Genomic DNA, 19579 nt, shown 5'->3' with positions numbered 1-19579 from the left:
TGACCAGCATGAACATCCGAGTTCATAACTCGGAGCACTTCGAAGAGCTCCGTCAAAGTGCCTTGAGCAGCTCGTCTCTGTCGTCGAAGTAGGCTGAGCACGGTTATTTTCTTTCGTTGTTGAAGCTGCCGTATCTTACTTATCATTGCTGTGCGTCGTAGATCACGGTCGACGGTCTCCCCGTCTACAAATGCCAGCAGTAAAATGACCGCCTCAGCACTGTCAAAGGAGACGCACATGGTAAAAGCTTAGCATTCGTCTCATTCCATGACGGGAAGCTGATGAAGCCTTCATGTAGAAATGCATGGCCACGAAACACGAGCTCTACATGAAGGAGCGGAAAGCAATAGAAAAGAAACTCGCCGAAACCATCGCCGAGAACTTGCAGCGACAGAAAAGGAAGAAAGAAGGGCAATACTCGAATCTGCGATAGAGCGTCGACGTTATAGTCCTCGACCAAACTACGTTGATTCTCACGATCAATTAGCTTTTTTGCGATATAGGATGGTAATTTTTTCTTGAAGGAGGTACACGAAAAACTGGAGTTGAGCAGGACATAACTAACAAGAAGGGCGGGCTCTTTCGTGATGTCATTATCGAACCCGAGTACAAACCGCTGAGCGACGCCAAGTTCCTGAACCATCGGGTCAAAGCGGACGACTCAATTGAAGCGAGTAATTCGCCGACGGGAGGAAGAGGACGCTATCGCTCGGGAAGGCGCTAACATGTCCAACGAAAACATAGGAGATCGTCCTGTGATGAATGGGCAGTATGCCGGCCGCGCAGTCAACCTGGACGTGAAGCTTTGATCCAAGGGCGTGTATGAGAGCACGCCGTACGGTAATTTCCACAAGATGATGAAGAGCACCGCGAGCTCTGAAGGATCCAAGACGTATGCGTCACGCGTGAAGCTTGACCACTACAATATTGAGAAGGGACCCGAGGTCCTCCGCCAAGAGCTGCCGAAGGGCAAGCGTACCAACTTTGATGGGCACCAACTCCCCAAGGCCACGATCCAACTGACATGAATTGCACACATTAACGTGAAAAAAGTTTTTATAAAAATTATTTTCTCCCTGAAGGGCACTTATCAGATATCATCGAGCACGCCAACCTGGTGTTGACAAAAGCGACATGCTAGCCCACACACAACTACAAACGAGACGCTACGATGGCGGCAACTCACCCGTGCGCGAGAGGTAACCACGCGCGAGCCAAACCACCAGTACATGTTTAGTAGTAGTACGATACCAGCGAGGTCAGCAATATCCATGGAGGACCAACAAACCCTTGAAATGAGGTCGCACTGGAAGGACAAAATGTGATTCTGAGAGTATTATGGAGCGTGAATACATATATTGTGGTAGTCACAGCTGACTTGTAAGTCCGTACTTCTGCAGTTTTAGAGTGGAGTAAAGCAGGAGTTCGATGCATATTACGCACTCACCAGCAGTAGCTCAAGTGCCACCACCCCTACTAACCTGGCAGCACCTTCACAGCAAGATCTGTCATGTGCAAGGTTCTGCCTGAAATGAACTGACAGTCCGACAGCCAGCTAAGACGAGCTTACCGATGGCGGCTGAGTCACCGGAGCAGGGGTCACCGGAGCAGGGGTCACCGGAGCAGTGGAAATCCTCGTCCAGATAGCACCAACCGAGTCAAGTTCCTTTCCATCGGTACCAAAGAACCCACCCAACTGATAGCCGGGTTCAGCGTGGTCAGCTCCAATCTTGGTCGCTCGGGTCCCCCCAGAGATGCTGTGGTTCATGTTGGTGGTGAACTGGATGAACCGGACGCGCGTGTGGCTGTGGTACTCACCCCAGTGAGCCTCGATGCCCGTCACATACTCACCCTCGCCCAGGGTGAGGGTGTTTCCATCGCCGCCGCCGCCGCCGTGGTACAGGTCGTTTGGTGTCCCTTCGGGGCTGACAAAGTTGATGCCGACGCCGTTCACGCGCTCGCCAGTGCGAATGGTAATGGACTTAACCTTTTGACCTGGGCTCACTTTGTCCATGTCCGAGTACTTGTCTCCGTGCGGGCCGCCGTAGGTCTCGCTGATCATTATACCGTCTCGGAGCGCGACAACACCAGATGCGAGGAGCGCCGCCGCCGTCAGGGTCTGGGCCAGGAACTTCATTGCAGCCGCTTGAGCTTGTTGTTGGAGGTAGGAGGCGAAACCGGAAATGAACTCGGGTTCGAGCTCGTCGGGGGTCGTTCCAATACTCAAAGGAACATGGAAAAACGACACAACGCACTACTCAACCTATCCTTTCTTCTATCCGAGCCCAGCAGTTCTGAATCTTAATTACTTGAGGTTCAAGTAGGTGTAATGTACAGGTGGGAACATCGCAAGGATTGCTTGCTGCCCAAAGAACCCGACGCAAAAACATCCGGTGATAGGACATGGTACATCATCGAACACTGAGTGGACAGTTGGTCTGGATTTCAGTGTTCGACGTTGTGCGAAGCGTACTGTCCGTCGGAGCTACAATAGGCGCGAAACGCAATGCGGTCGATCGTACCGGTGTACACGCACAGATCGTGTACGTGCCGAGTGAAGGCTCGCAATTCTTATCATTGTTCATCGCTTATTGTGTAGATCTCGAAGCCGTGCTGGCCAAAGTCCTGTGTTCTCAATGACCGCACACTCGCCTGATTTTTACAGCACTATTACACCGTACCGAATCTATATGTACAAAGTATGTTCTACATAGTACTAGTACATGTACATATTACGTATGTAGGAACGACGAACAGGTCATATTGTGCTCTTAGTAAGCACATACACTATTACTTACTAATCTAATTAATATTAATTAATTAATTAATAATTAGAGATGGAGTAGAAAAGGCATTTTCCCAGCTCGACAGGCGTGTACCGTAAACACGGGTAAAAAGTTCCCGTCCTATATAATTTGTTGGCAAATTATGAGTTTTTACGGCGCAAAAATTTAACGTGACCAGTCATCGCATACAGTAATTTGCGGATTTCAAGAAATGCTTAGCCTTTTCCATACAAATATTAAGATAAGACGTTGTGTCACCCTCATAGATCTGACCTCTGCACCGTTTTTGCCGAAAACCTGAGAGGCCGTGCGTTGTGGAGAACCCGTGGTTTACGGTATTAATACATGTATTCACAAAGTGCCCGGTTCTTTTCTAGTGGAAAATAACGGTGGCACTCAACCAGAGGTGGATTGGGTGTATTGGGAGCTGGAAGCATGACGAAACGCTATTTATTTGCAAGGTGTCGGCCGTTGTGCCGAACAAGAGCGGCCGACACCTTGCAAATCAATAGCGTTGGGACGAGAGCTTTCTCGTCGCTTCGCAACGATCGGACGACAGTTTTGACGGACAGTACAATTCGCAGCACTGGTGCCTGGGTTACACAGTATTAGTACAGTACAGTTCTTGACATGAGGCAGGAACATCATAATATTAAGGCTGGCCCTACAGCCCATATTTGCAAACATGGTTAGGGAAAGGAGTATACTGAAAACAAATAAAATATCCCAAACGTGGTGGACCATGTCCAAACATGTTTGGCTTGTGGGACGGGTGTCATCATCTGCAAATCTGCTACAAATCCTATGGGTGAAGGTGCACTACTGGTGCCAACTCTGGCAGCAGGGGGTCTCCCAGCCCTAGACCACAGCGGCGACGACAGCGTACGCGATCGCGGTCTGGGCCTCCTGGAATTGTCCAGCTCAAGGATGAAGTCCATAGTAAGTGGCAGAGTTCCTGCCAAACGTAGATCTATCGGTCGCTAAAGCCCGCTTAAGACTGACCCAGCGTCAACCAGGGAATCGTAGGACCAACTAGGACCATGGGGCTGAGTCTGCGGGCTGTCCATGGCTCTTAAATGCCACGGGGGTCGATTTAGCTTGAGCGTTCCTGCTAGATTTGAGAATCGTTTCACCCCCTCCGACTGAAAGCATGGGCTGTACATTTTCCGTAATGTGTGCCAAGCGCTGTTGTAAACCCAGCCCCGTACTATTGCACACTAGTGGCCAAAAACGCTTGTACCACGAATTGTAACCCGGCCAGAATTTCGAGCGTATTAATAACCCCTCTAATATTAGACGTGGGATGGTGAAACGACCCTCAAAATAATGCTGAAGATCTCTGTAATTGTCCGTAATATACTGGACAAGAAGGCAAATGACACAGAGATCTACCGGACAGGACGTCCTACGAATTCTGAATAGCGAAAATGGTATTCCATATATTTTTTCATATAAAGCTCGATCGGTTACGCACGGCTCAGAATTTACAGGATGCGTTTCCTACACAAGATTCACGCGACTTTTCATTCCTAAACGAGATGGAGGGGGCAGAGCACAGCCGGTTGTTCGGCCTGGAAGAAGAAGTCACTGCTGCGCGCGCAAACCCAATCTCTGTGAAGTCGCGTGTTTCATGTCAGGGTTCTACAATCCGATTTCTCATGTGGATGTTTAAGAACAAGCCGTAGCTCATTCCAGCCGCGTTTGCACACGAAGGTTTTTTAACGAGTGCGGTATCAGTAGTAAAACATCAATTAGACGTGCATTGGCTTCGGCTTCTGACAATCCTCCTATTCGTTTTGATAAGATAACGGAACGTGACTACATGAGTTGGATTGTGTCGCTAAAGGATTCTATCACAGTTTTTCTACGTACGCTGGTCATCAGTCAGCATTTTATAATATTTTCCAAGATTGTCATCGAGTGATGCCTAGTAATTTTGCTCATGAACTGAGCAGTCACTTCAAGGGATTTCAGTGCAAGGTTGCCGAAGCAATCGGGCAGGGGCGTTGTCAAATCAATAGAAAGGACCCAATGCCTCTGAATCTGTACAAGCAAGTTGCCATGTGAAGGCTTACTAGTTCCTTGCGGGATATGATATTTGCTAGGACATTTATGATAATGTCTTGGAATTTGATGTCACGAGCTGCGAACACGGCATCTATATGTTATGGGCATTTGGAATGGCGCGAGGATGCTCTTTATGTGTATTTCGCGCACATGAAAAACGATTAACGGGGCTCCCGACCTCGAGACTCACAACACGTATACTCGAATCTAACCTCTCCAGAAATCTACTCCATTCTCGCACTCGGTAATAACTATGTTTGAATGACTATGCGCACAATAATTTGGTAGGTCTAACTAAAATGTTGATATGATAGGCTTGCATTGGGCTTCATACGGTGTTGACGTCGAAGCTCCACATCTATTTACAGGTAATGACCAGTATGAACGCTTCAGAAAAGTATTAGCACGCGTGCTACAGACACCATCTATTGCAGCTGAGCTTGTCCACCGCGATGTGGATGCTAATGAAATCGGAACGCACTCCATGCGCAAAGGGGAATTTACATTTTGTTCGTCAGAGTCCACAGCATGTCCTCCGGCGGTTGCACTTCATCTCAGAGCTGGATGGGCCATGGGAGCGGTTCAAGACTGGTATTTAAGGCATGATGCAGCTGGAGATATGTTCGTTGGACGAACAGTTAGCTGTCTACGGATTTTGAAGTCTGATTTCGCTATTTTACCTCCTCATTTTACTGATGGCAACGAAGCAGTTCATAAGGCAAATCGGCTTTGCTTCCTAGGATGTAACGGGGTTACACGTACAAGTGGCTGCAAGCCACTTGTGAATTTAACAGATAGGTTATCTGTTAAACGTTTTGGATACTTCCTCACATTGGTGTAAGACACACCGATGGATACATTGAAGTGGTCCACCACAGTGAGTGGTCCACACATACCCAAAGATCCTATTGGTAGAAAGCAGCATCTTTCTACCCAGGAGAGTCATGCATATTAGCGGGGCTGTGACAGCCCGCCGCTGTCAACCCTTTCATAGATGATAAACAGTTTTTAGCAGATTTTAGAGGAAGATCAATTTACAAACAATACAGTTCTCATTTTACCTTAAACTACCTACTTGGTGTTTTATTTGATTTATATTATACTTGTGGACTCAAGTATAATTAATTCAAATTATTAATAAACCCCTACGCTTCCTCATACACGTAGCGCAACGTGTAAGCTAAAGTAGTGAGCCAAAGTAGGCCCACTACATAGGATTACCTCGGTCTGCTGCACGTTTTGCAGAATTTTGCGCTAGCCTCGGTTATCTGTCATCTGGACTTCCTTCACCAACACCTCCAATAAATTCATACCCTTTTCCAGTCACCATTATTTGCTGATTCTGCCTTAATCGCTCACCTGAGCTCGGTTGTGAAGACAGATGGATTAGACAGTGTTTTTCAACCTACAGGTCTACCGCCACACGTTACAATTCTCGATCAAATTTGTGCAGTCTAAAATTCACTAATAGATGGTCGAAAAACAGATATGAAAAAATGATTTAATGAAGTAAAACGATACGTTTCATTTACGTTGGTTTACCAGTATTTTTGCGGCTGTAATGGATTTCATCCGGCTTATTCTCATTTGCATCTACACCCATGAGGATGGCAAGTATTGGAAACGTGGATGGAAATTTCAGGAGAATGTGTACCTAGAGGAAATACTGCATGTACGGCAAACAGGTCGAAGTTTAGTGCAGCTACGGATGCAAATTAGATAACAAATAGAAAAACGCGATAAATTTTCTACAATAGAAGTGTTTTGTGGTGTAGCGGGATCAGCAAACTCTGCGAGATTGCTAGATCCAACTTTCCAACAGCGCCCGGACACCGACTAACGGAAGGGGTACTCCGATGATCCGTGATCAGTGCTGAATCCCTCACCTTGTGCACCCGTTGGTAGCGCTGGATCGTGCTCCTCTTGTAACTTCTGAAGAGCCCAACTGTTGAAGTAGGAACGTCTTGGCGAGACGCGGGGATCCGGTGGAGTAGCGCGGAAATCTTCGATCTGCTCGTGGTTCTTGGTCCAGATTAAGTGATTCCCGACTTGGAACTGGCGGTCTGGATCTGGATCCTGCCGAGTGGTTGCCTTGTGGTGTGTTGTTGGCGTTTGTTGCGACTTGGTAGGTCGCCCTTTGTCGTACTTGCGGCTTCCTATAGCGAGATCAGGGTAGTTGAGAATGAAGGATCCACCCGGCCAAGTAGTTAACTCAGGGTGATCTGGGAACTACACTTGTAGGGAGTTCACTAGGAAGGTTGATCTGGTCAATATATATTATCCAGATTATTCAACCAACACTAGATCTACTACCCAATACCTTGTTACTTCTTGTCGGACCAATGTCGTTCCCGATTCCTGGCGAAGGCGAAGGCACTCGCGTTGCCCAAGGCAAATTTGACTCTTTGGGGGGTGAGGGCCGCTTGCTGGCGCTTGGCAGTGTTGGGGTGCGTGTGGAGGCAAATCCAATCTCCACAACGTACGTCGAGCGGGGCCAATATGCGTTTCCCCGCCGCGAGTTCAGATCACTTGAGCACTTCCAGGCAAATTCGACTCTGATTTATGGTTATGTCCAATCCTATCCCAAAATCCTATCACCCCATCCGAACTATCTTCCCATCTGTACCTGCCAGATCTACGGACCACCTCTACCTTCATTGCATCGTCGCTTGTTTCCTCCGTTGAGCTGTAATCGCCAGATCACCCACTGAGTTCCAGACCAGCCAGATCCGGATCCGCCTGATTCCCAGATCCGGAGCTGATTCTCAGATCCAGATCCGCCTGAGTCCTGGATCTAGATCCGCCGACATCCGGAGTATCTTGATCTGAAGTCCAGATCCGCATGGGTATATGTGATCTGGATCTGGATCCACATGGGTGCGTGTGATCTGGATCTAACCATCTCGGATAGTGCTGATCTAGCCCTCTGCCGTATGTAGACATCTTCTGTGTCATCTTGTAGTATTTCCAGTAGTCTCCTTTCGACGCCACACACATCTGATAGCCTTCCACCCGCATCACCAGATCCACCTGATCTGGCTTCACCGGTGTCACATTCACGATTTTACAACCACGCCGAGATCCGTCTCGTTGTTGATAACTTCCAATCGCCACTTTTCCGGAATCTACTTCTCCACAGTTTTGTTGTCGTCGTGGCCATAGCACATGTATCCTTGTGCGCATCGCTATTCCTGCTCATTCCCCCAGTAGTGGGTCTAACTTGACTCACTACTTTTGCTTACACGTTGCGCTACGTGTATGAGGAAGCGTAAGCACTTAGTAATTACTTAGGTTAGTTATATTTGAATACACAAATATAAGTTAAGTAAGAAATGATTCCAAGTGACTTAGATTAGGTAAAATGAGAACTGTATTGTTTGTAAATTGATCTTCCTCCTAAATCTGCTAAAAGTGTTTATCATCTATGAAAGGGGTTGACAGCGGCTGGCTGTCAGAGCCCCGCCAATATGCACGTCTCTAATTGGTAGAATGATGCTGCTTTCTACCAATAGGATCTTTGGGTAGGTGTGGACCACTCATTGTGGTGGCCCACTTCAATGTATCCATTGGTGTGACTTACACCAATGTGAGGAAGTATCTAAAACTTTTAACAGACATCCTATCTGTTAAAATCACGAGTGGCTTGTAGCCACTTGTACGTGTAACCCCGTTACCCCCCCCTTAAGGTTAGACGCGCGGGGTCTCCGCACGTCAATCTTCTGAATTGATTATTCGTCAATTCTCCGCATTTGTGTGGCGAGGCGGGTGAGTGCCTTTTGCCGCCCAGGTGTATAGCACGATGCCACGGGGCCGCCCGTCCGGAGAATTACTCCTCCTTCCGGAATTCCCAATCGGGTCAGAATCCGATAGCAGCACTAGGTGCTCCAAACGGAGGTGGCGTGTGACCTTGTGAATCCCTGTAGGTGTCGTTTATCTTCGATAGAACGAACTTCACCTGGTGAGTTGTCTTCACAATGATAAGGTCTTGGGTGTAGAGCGCTTACGTTACTTCAAACGTAGGTCTCCACGACTGGGGTTGAGATCACAAGCAGATCCTTCCAGCCAAACCTTCAAAATCAGAGAGTTAATATACAAATATACAGCCGCTACTTATGCTTTGGGGGGCCTTGAGCGGGGGGCCCGTACACCGGTCTACTGGAGTTTCCTCCGGACCACCGGTCGAGTCCGAAAGCACCCTTCAATCACGCGCACCAGCTCCCGCAAGGAGATAATTAGCTCCAGGCGGAAGACTTTCCAAACGTTCAACTCCAAAAAAAAAAGGAGAACAACCTCCGGTCAGACAATATACAATCCTATCACACAGTAGTCAATCAATCGGTTCTAGGGGTGACTACACACAACCTCCTAGAAACGCAGTTAATATGAAATGGGACCTCCGAACGAAGGACCAACAACTGGAATATGAAATAGGACAGGTCACCTCGGAGCGCGCGTCGCCCGATCACCGCCTAACTTGGTCTTAGCCTTTGGGAGCGGTATTCGCGGTCACGACGCGTCCAAACGCAGGTCTTGTAGCTTAGGGCCGCCGGCAGGGTTAATCCCTCCGGTCGAGGCTTGTTCCTCTCGCTTACTTGACAGCACACCTCGTCCCTGGGGACGGGGAAGCACTTGCGCCCTTCTTGGCAAATTGAACTCTCTGATTATCTTTTCTTAGGCTTCTGTATCTACTGTTCTCTCTGGAATCAGCTCTTTTATCTTGGTTTCACTATAGTCGGGGCGTGGCGTAATCATGTCGCGTGTCGAGCAGGTCATGGATAGGGCAGGAATCTGGTCGGTGCATAACATATCATGGTCGGTCGTCTTGGTCGGTCGTTAACATCTTGGTCGGAGTATACTTGAAACTTGGAAGGTCTTTCTGGGTACAAATCAGGCTGGGACAGGGCGCGACCGGTCGCCCATCAAAGATCTTCGTCTGGAGCCTGGTGTCTGGAATCCTGCGTCCGGAGTCCGGAGACCAATGAGTCTGGAGTTTGACTTGACTTCACTATGGCGGGAGTCTGGACGATCTTGAGCAATCTTCTTCGGCTCTCTGTCTGGACTTGCTTGTGCCTTATTTCTCGCTTGTGTCTTCGCTCTTCTCTTGTGCTCTTCCGTCGCATGTCTTACGGGCCTGTCGCTGGCCGGGCCACTGAGCAGAGACTTGGGCGAATTTTCTGGAGCCGCTTCGTGTCAACCGTCCCTCTCATCCCAATCTCTCATAGAGGAATTTACTCCCGAACTTATAGGTTGTGATGAGACCACGCGTAGCAAGGCGGACGAAAATGTCCAAACGCCGGAGTGGTCCGGAGGGCGGCAAGGTAGCCCAGCTCGCGGAAGTGGTCTCCCTTTTTTGTCCCATGTCGCATCAGCCAATCGGGTCGCAAAACGTCAATCGGAAACTTCTTTCATCGAAACGCAGCCAAATCGCGATTTCCCGTCAGCCAAACAAGACGATGGTGGTCGCGCCTGCAGCGAGCGCTGCGAGCAGCGCCCCGGTCGGGGCTGGCTCCGCCACACCAGGCGTAGGCGAGGGACCTCCTCCGAGCGCCTCTCGTAGCTCGAGCGATGAGAGCGAGGCGGAGGAGGAGGAGGAGGAGGAGATGGAGTGGCAGCCGCCCACCCCGAAAGGGGGGACTCCGGACTCCGGGTCCAAGGACAAGGCGCCCACGCCTCCACCCAGCAGAAAAGCCTCGAGCCCGGCGAATCAGCCACAAGGGTCAGGTGCCGCGGTCCCCAAGAGCCTTCAAACGCTCGACACAGAGCAAGCGAAGGTTCTCCAAGCGCAGGATCAGCTTTCGTCCGGGCAGGGCTCCACGCCTAGTCAGCCTGCGGCGTTTGACATCGCGCCAGGGGAGGCTCCAGATGCCACCGTCCGGGTTGTCGGGATTCCGGCAACCGAGAGACACAACGACGGCAGGACCTTCCTGCAAGATGGTTTCGGCGGTCTGGAGGCATTGGTCCAGATGGAGAGTCTGGGGGCGACTGAGTTGGTCCACCTCTATGACTTCTTCGAGGAGGACGACGTCATCAGCGACTTCATCCTGACTCCGCGCGAGGATCCGCTTTCGGAGTCCGAGCTCACGGCCCAACTCAAGAGCTTCCGGGTCAAGCGCGAGCTGGCGAGCATCCTGTCTCAGTTCGACGCCAAGCAACTGGCCTATCGAACGTTCGGAACGGTGTCCCTCCTCCGGAAGGTGACAGCCAAGTACGACATGACCAAGCGTTGACTGGAACAGGACACAGCAGTGAAGTCGGAGATCGAACTTCAGGAGGAAGTTCTTCGGCTCAAGCGCGCAGCAATTCCAAGCAGACTACTGGGTTTCCAAAGTGGAGGACTCCAGAAAGAGAAGAACGCGGCCATGGCTCAAGCACGTATTGACTTCCTACTTCTGATCGAGGAGCGGAGATCGACGTCCGAGGTTTGCGTGCTCAAGTCAAGGCTTTGGAAGCGGAGTTGAAGGTCGCGCGGGCGTCTCGACCGACCCCGACTCCACGGTCCCTAGGACTGCGTCTCCGGACGGCTCATGTGATGAATTTCCTCCACGCGCACGCGACGGTCATGATGAATTGGCCTAGGCTCCGGGACTTCCTGGACCATCTGGAATCTGGAACCCCAGTCCCTCCAGAGTGGCAGACTGTCATTACGGTCATGGCCAACGACAATATGGGATTCCAGGCACCAAGCTTCGTCCGGCTGGACCCGCCTGCGGACGAGGATGAGGAGACCAAGGAGAGTGGGCCTCCTCCGCCGGGTCCTGTCATCGACTTGTCGCAGGGTTCACCGTCCAAGACGTCCAGGTCCAAACGCAAGCGTTCAGGTCAAGCGGAGTCTCTTCCCAAGTCGAGGTCCAAGTCGAGCAAGGTGGCCCCGGACCAGGCACAGGAGTTCCCAACGGACTGGGTTCCGGACTTGAACTCCCGGTGCCGTCCAGAGGAGTCGCCTCTGCCTTTGTCGAGCGCGGAGGCCCGGGCGCACTTGGTGGACTATCCAGTCGTCTGGAAGGACTTGCGTCCAGATCTCCAGCTTCTGATGAAGGATGGTCTGGAATTCCCGGATGCACTGGACTTGATCAATCAGGACAAGTGCCTCCACTCGAGGTTCCCCCTGTATCACCTAGTGGCCATGCTCGTGTCGATGATGCGCTGGCACCGTCTGGATACTGCGCTGTGGACTAAGCACGTGCTGCGTCGTTACCTGTCAGTCGCCTCGGTTGCTCTGGACAGTCTCCGCAAGGTCGACGACGATGTTCCAGAATAGGATGGCTCGCTCCCAAGTCTCAGTCCAGACGTGGCCGAGCTCGAAGAAGACGAGGACGACGACGATGACGAGGTTGAAGACAAGGACGAAGAATACGACCCTCAGCAAGATCCGGACGACGGTGTCGACGACGAATATGACGGGGGCAACGGGGATGATGACGCAGGCGAAGTATCCGATCACGGTGAGGTAGACGATGATGGTGACGGCTCTCCGGATGGCATCCCTCCTAGCATTGCTAAGCGAGCCTCCAAGCGTCGACGTCTAAGTCAATCTTCAGCTGAATCGGGCACGCCCAAGAAGCTCAAGCCGGAAACCACGTCCAAGTCGTCGGGCAGGAAGAAGTCCAGGTCCGGGACCAAGTCGGAGTCCAAATCTGGAAAGTCGAAACGCCGGAACCCTGGAGGCCCGACTGCACTCGCGGCCAAGCGTCCGGCCAAATTGACGGCGAAAGAGCGACGACTGATTGAGTCACCTGGCCCGAACGAAGTGTCATGGATGTATTTTGGCGTCCGTATGAAGCCCGGTAGTCCGACCGCACATGCACCGTTCCAGACGCTGGGTTTTCCGGACTTCGAGCCAAATCGACACGATCTGGACATCTTGAAAGACCGTTGTCAACCCGACGAGCTCAAGGAATTCCTGGCTACACATCCCTGGGTCAAGATGTCAGGCGAGCGCCGGGCGGAGTTCTTCTTCCACCGACGTTCCAGTCTCAGCACAAGTGCGATCAAGGCAATCGAAGATTGGATCGATTTCATGGAAGACAATGCAGAGGCGTTTTGGCATGCGCTCCATTGGATCGTGCTGGATCGGGACTGCGACTCCAAGTTTGTCCGGAAGCTCAGCCTCCGGCGTGGCAAGAACCATGAGAGTGTCAGAAAGCGGGCTGCCACCAAGGAGAAGCACATTGACAAGGTCGTCCCGGCTTCCATCTGGAACGAGCCGGGCATCTGGAAGTTTCCCAAACGTGTCTGCTACTAGATCCTGATGAGTCGGGACCACACCAAGCCTGGAACCGACGTCCACTACACTCTGAAGGAATAGATGGAGCTTCTGGATGCTCGCGAGCCGGCTCCTACGGAATGGGGCTCTGCTCTTCGGACGACGAGCGCATCGCCCATCTGCCGGAAGATGTTCGCCGTACTCTGATTCCAGCCGGACAGCGTGACTCGATCGAAGATTAATCTCCGGACCAAGTCGCAGGCGTAGCGTCCGCACTCATTCTGCGTAATTCCTCTTGAATACATCTTCTCCTTTTCCTCATTCTTATCTTTTGTCACCTTAGTCCTGAAACCCCAAACTCTCAAACTCCAAGCTTCATTTTCCAAAACTCTCCACTCGTTCTCCACTTGAAACTCCGAAATATCATATCTGAACTCACATCGCAAATCTATCGATTCAAACCACATTCCGTCGAGGGGCACATCCACGCAGTCGATCCAGTTCAGACATGTACTAGGCTCTGGGGTGATCGTCCCCAGCCTGCATCGTCTGGAACCGGGCTCGTGCACGTACACCTTGATTGAACGCGTACAGCAATGCTCCACAACGGTGCTGAGACAAGGGCAACCATTCGGGGTCGTCGTACCCTTTCCACTTAACGAGGTACTCTCGAGTGCGTCTAGACGTTCGGGTCCGTTTGGACCACCTGAGGTCCAGAATATTCTCCACTTCATACTCGTCACGCTCTGAGTCTGGCTCCCAGCTGTCCTCCGGAAGTAAGGCCGCGTCGAAGTCATCGTCTCCGGACACTTCGACCTCTCCGACTGGACGCTTCGGGAGGAGGGCACGCGGCTTAAGTCGACTGACATGAACCCAGGGATTAACCCGGTACCCAGTGTCATCAATCTTGAGCTTGACTCAAGTCGTCGTGCATCTCCTCAATCCGGAAGGGGCCATGCCACATGTGGGCAAGTTTACGGCTGAGACTTGGCTGGACTTTCGGAATGTACAGCCAGACCGAATCTCCCTTCTCGAACCCAGACTTCAGTCGTGAGGACAGTTCTTTCCACTTCTGCGTCTGGACCTCCGAACGCTGGCGTTTCGCCTTCTTTTGCAGATCCTCAGCACATGCTTGCGCATAGCTATATTGCCGCTGAAGCTTCCGATGCCACTCATAGGCAGTCCGCTCCGGAACGCTAGAGGGTTTCGGACCCAACATCGCAGACAGCGTCCCAACCATGCAACAGGTAGAAGGGTGTATCCAGACGCGTGGCATCGAACGACGTGTTCAGAGCGAACATGAGCCTCTCCGCGTGGTGGTCCCAGTCACTTTGGTCCTCAGCAATGTACACTCGGATACTTCGAACGACAGTCTGGACGGACCGCTCCTGTTGACCATTAGCTTTCGGACGATAAGCGAGAGTGGCTCGCTGCTTGCTTCCCAGAAGTTCTCTGAACCGTGTGAAGACCTCACTCATGAAGGGGGGGGGTCCTGATCATGTCGGACCATGGAGCTCGCTCCAACCCTCCGGAAGACACACTCTTCGTAGACCTCTGCGACGTCTTGAGCAGTAGTCGACCGCATGGGCTTACACATCACGAATCCGGAAAACGCATCCTGGAACAACAGCAGAAAAGTGTTTCCACGTTCGGACTCCGGCATGTGAGTGACAAAATCCATCGAGACAACTTCGAACGGACGTCTGGGTTCAATATTTCAGGGCGACGGTCCTTCGTTGGGCGGTCGTCCCTTGCCACTTGCACAGTCGACACACTCCTTGACACAGCGCTCAACATCAGCGTACACCCCTGGCCAGTAGAATTCCGAACGGAGTCTCTCGTACGCCCGGGTGATACCTTGGTGACCACCTTGGAAATCCTCGTGTGCGTAGTGCAGCATGTCTGGTCGCAGAGATTCCGGAATCACCAGTCTCGGCTCATCTTCAAAGTCGCGAGGGCGGTCTCGAGTCGATCGGGCCAGACGGTATACCACATCCCGAGCATCTAACGCAAACAAGTCCGCCACCTTGGCAATCTTGCGGAGCCTTCTCGGCGAGAATTTGTCGATATCCCCTTTCAGGAACGACTTGATTTCGGACAAGTAGGCATCCTGATCTTGGTGCGTCCTGATACGTCTCCACCGTTCGGCCTGATACTCGAGTGGACCCATGGGTCGCTGAGGTTCACCGTCACCAGGAAGAGCAGTGTCCTCAACTCCCAGATCCGGACGCCCGGCATCCCTGGCCTTCGACCTTGTCAACGCGGCAAAGACGCTTGCCGCATGAGAGAGCGGCGCGGACTGTGAGTCTGCGGCCACTGCGTCAACTTCCATCTGGACCGAAGTCGGACGCGGAGATGGGTCTCCGTCCAGATGGACCACCTTTGGCTTCATCAGTTTCTCTGCGATCTTCGACACTATTTCCAGGTGATTCCACTCTTCGGAATCCAGAACAGTCCAGGACCCTCCGAGCACCAGCGTCTTCGACGTCAGGTAGTCGGCAGCTTGGTTGTACTCGCGCTTAACATGGATCAGTCGCAAGATCCGGAACTTATCCCTCTGAACTTCACACTCAGCCAAGTGTTTCTGGAGGTTCGGCTGGTGACAGTTGATGAGACCTTGGACTTGTTGAATCACGATCCAAGAATACCAAGTCTTCGACCTGACGGTCGAGCGCCATCTGGACTCCTTTCAGGAATCCATGATACTTCGCATCGTTGACTGTCACGTCGTCCAGAATAAAACCTCGGGCTTCGAGCACCTTCCAACAGGGGAGCTGCCAGAAAATACATCCGCAGCTTCCTCGCCGAGTCGACGTCTTGGCCGCACCATCGAAACTCAGGACGACGCCCTGATAGCTATCGTCGAGCATCTCCACACTGAGAACTGGCGGCTTCCGGACGCGTCCCTTGGCAGGTATCAGGGCTTCTGCGACTTCGTCCAAATGTTCACGTGAGGTGATCCCAACTCCCATGATAGCCGCCAGACCGTCTTCATCCTTCTGGACCTTCCGGACGGTGATGTCCCAGTGTGAGAGCATAACTCCCCACGGAACACAGCGTCCGTCGGCAGATTTCGACTGGAGTGTCCACTTGAAGACTGAGTGCCGAGTGTAGTCTTCCAGGCGACAACCCTCGAGAAGTGTTCGGAAGACTTGAAGGACTCTTAGCACAGCAATCACCTCCTCCTGAGCTATGTGATATCGGAGCTCAGCGTCGTTCAGAACTCGTCCAGTAAACCGCACCGGTTGGATCTTTCCATCGTATTCCTGACCGAGGACCGCGCAAGAAGCCCAACGGTTGGCATGCGGGATAATATCAAACGGCTTTGTCCGGTCTGGATGCCGGAGCAGTGGGGTCGAAACGATCTTTTTTTTGAGAATCTCGAACGCAGCCTTGGCCCTAGTGAGGTCTCGTCCGGACTGCACTTGGTCGTCTGAAAGCTCGTACAAGACTGCAGCCACTACCGGAAAGTCTTCAATAAACTTATGATAGTAGTTCAGACTTCCAAGGAAAAACTGTACTCCTTTCAACGTCTTCGGGAATGGCAGGTCTTGAACTCCCTTAGCGATTTTCGGAACTGCCCGAATCCCCTCCGCGCTAATTTCGTGCGACAGGTATGGAATCGAAAGTTTTCCAAACTCACTTTTCGGAGACTCACAGAAAAGTTCCAGTAGCGCAAGCGGAATAGAAGAGCATTCAGATCCTCACAAAGCTTGTCCCAGGTGGGCGCGCCATGTGCGATGTCATCAATGTACGAGCTCCGTCCCAAGACCGGACCCATGCTGTTTGGAGCAGGGATGTTCCTCTGGAACACCGTCGCTGTATCCGTCAACGCCAACACTTGGTCTTCAGAATCACTCCTGGACGGGTCCAAACCCAAGAAGTCCAGAACATCTTGGTCCACCTCCGATTCTTCTTCCGGGGACAGTCTCACGAAACCCCACAGGCAGTTATTAATCACTGCCAGGTAGACGAGAGGAGCATTCTTGAGTCCAAACGGCATCCGAACCCACTGGAAGTGCCCGAACGGACAGACGAAGGCCGAGATCAGCTTCGCACGCTCAGTCATCCGGATGGCCCACAATCTACTTGCCATGTCCAGACTCATAAACCACATTGCACTCTCAAGGCCAATCAATAGATCGTCGATCAAAGGCAGAGGATAATTGGACAGTTGAATGAATCCATTCACCACTCGGTAGTCGATACACATCCGAATGTCCACGCCGTTCTTCTTCAGGACGATGACGATCGGGGAGGCCCACGGCGATTCGGAGTGTTCTATCAGTCCTGTCTCCAAAAGCTTCTTCAGCAACTCGTAGACCTTGATCGCTAAGTGTGGGGCGATTGACCTCGGACGCTGAGCAACTGGTTTAGCATCACCGACATCTAGATCACACCACACACCACACACCACGAGCCGGCGCGGGGGCAGCATTCCCGTCTCCCAAGAATATCTTGTGGTGATACCTCAGGTGCATTCGAAGTTTCTCCTCTTCGGTCGAAGTAGTCCGTCATGGTTCTCCAACGTCGGCCTTCTCGATATCACACCTTGGTCTCAGCTCTTGGAGTTCCGGAAGCATGGCCAGTTCGTCGCGCAGCTGAGCCAGTAACTCACTACCTTCGTGTATGTACACGGCTGTTCCAAGTTCAGCTCTTCCGCACTCATCTACATGCACCGTTCGTACTCCACTTCGAGCCTTCGGACCGGAATAGACAATCGTCCAGGACTCCGTTCAACCTTCGACTCGACTTCGACGGGGACTTCCGGAATGCACTTGGTCAGACACTCATCGTCAAAACTGATCGCGTCATAAAACTCGTCCGAGTCCGAACCAGAGTCTTCATCCGGGCTCCTTTCAGGATCTTCGATAGTTTCCGGCTGGACCTTTACAACTTCAGACACCGAGCTCGCATTCTCAACATTCTCGCCTGGTCCGGGTACCTCACCTGGGGCAGCCTCAGGAACCGTGCATTCTCTTTCGGACGCTCCGGAACTCTCGGTTTCCGAAAGTCGAGGAGTCTGATCCGGACAACGCCCTTCCGCCTTCACGCCAGGTTTAGGCTGTACGCGCACCATCTGCACCTGCGCCGAGTCCACTGGTGACCGAGTGAGTAACTTCGTGGGCCACGGGTAATCGGGAGTCTGGACACACGGTGGTTCGGAACTCTGATGCACTCGAGCGAGTTGCTCCTCACGCTCTCTGAGCTCCCTCGAGTTGGTACTTTCATAAATCATCACTTGCCATTCTCGATACCTCCATAATCCCGGACAGACAAACCTTCCAGCCGTCGGGAAAAATCCAAACGCCACAACCCGGGCCACTGCCGTTCGAGAGTCGATCCAGACTGTCTTGTCCGAAATGTTGACCACCTTCACAGCAACTGGCCAGGACTTCGCAGCATAGATAATCTGCGTAACCCAGCGGTCACCTCGACCAGCCCAAACGACTTCGCGTTGCGGATTGCTCTGACCGTAGTCAATTCGGACGACGGCCGCCTCACCTGGGGCTAAGTACAGAATCTCTTTCGGAGTGACGGCCAGGTCCAGGCCACGTCCCATGTGGTCCGCAGTCCGGCCAGCTAACAGTACCGTCTCTTCGTCCGGCAGCTTGACCAAACCTTCCTGAGCACACAATCGAACCCCAGCCGAGTACATGAAATTCATACCGAGAAGCACATCCACACCTTCGCCAATGTTCGCGACCCATAACGGAAATTCCCGATTAATACCCTCTACCCAAATAGTACCCTCTCAGAGTAACCCGGTAGTAACCCTACAGTAACTCACGTACCCTACCCTGCTCTGATGACCAGTCATCTTGTTACACCTGACTTCACTGACAGCAACACTGTCATTAACTCACTCTCTGCTGCTGGGTTTGCAGACAGCTACCTGGACTGGCACGTTGCGAAGCACGACGTGTATGGTGAGCAATTCTGTACAAGCTGGGAAGCCGCTGACGAGGACCACGAGGATATGGACGACTTTAACCTGGACGAGCTGCACGACGCTCTTGATGATGCTGCACTGATCGACGAGTAAGCTAAGGTAGCGATGTAACCTTTTGGTAATACAGAGTAACCTTTCGAGATTTTGTGAGGGGTACTATTAAATAGTGCCCGGGGTATTATTCCGTAATTTCCGTTAGTTCCATAATGTAGACCACGCGAGGTCCCAAGGTAATTCTTCACCTCGGTAGTAGCCGTGATAACCGTCGGGACACCACCCAGTCCAGACACCCGGAGCTGTTTGCAAAACTTAAGTCGGAGTTTGAGCCTACGCGCAAGGTCCAAACTCACCATGTTAACAGATGCTCCGGAGTCCAGGAGGATATCCGTTCGATAATTGTTCACAGCACCATGCACTATCGCCACTTTCTTGGTGTCCTCAGGGTTGTGCTCTTTCCACCATCCGTACCTTTGGCCGGGCCCCAGTCGGAATTCGGGAGGTTATTATCCCCCAGACGACTTTCTTCCAACCGAGACCGCTCCAAACGCTGTTGATCGGATAGGTACTTGT

General features: G+C 51.9%; 1 protein-coding gene across 1 annotated transcript in view; it reads left to right on the top strand.

Moving 5' to 3' along the window:
- Positions 1–19102, top strand: part of IUM83_12543 (uncharacterized protein) — a gene marked incomplete at both ends in the record, with an annotated part of 57514 nt that extends 38412 nt beyond the window's left edge. Inside the window, 3 exons of the mRNA XM_067937175.1 lie at positions 5074–5097; positions 5168–5221; positions 18945–19102. Of these exons, the coding sequence (XP_067785363.1) occupies positions 5074–5097; positions 5168–5221; positions 18945–19102 (236 nt within the window). The remainder of the gene's footprint in view (positions 1–5073; positions 5098–5167; positions 5222–18944) is intronic.
- Between the last annotated feature and the right edge of the window lie 477 nt (positions 19103–19579).

Source organism: Phytophthora cinnamomi (assembly GCF_018691715.1).
Source record: "Phytophthora cinnamomi strain GKB4 chromosome Unknown Contig81, whole genome shotgun sequence".
Classification (NCBI taxonomy): Eukaryota; Oomycota; class Peronosporomycetes; order Peronosporales; family Peronosporaceae; genus Phytophthora; species Phytophthora cinnamomi.
The sequence above is the reverse complement of the archived record's forward strand: the minus strand, read 5'-3'. Positions and strand labels throughout refer to the sequence as shown.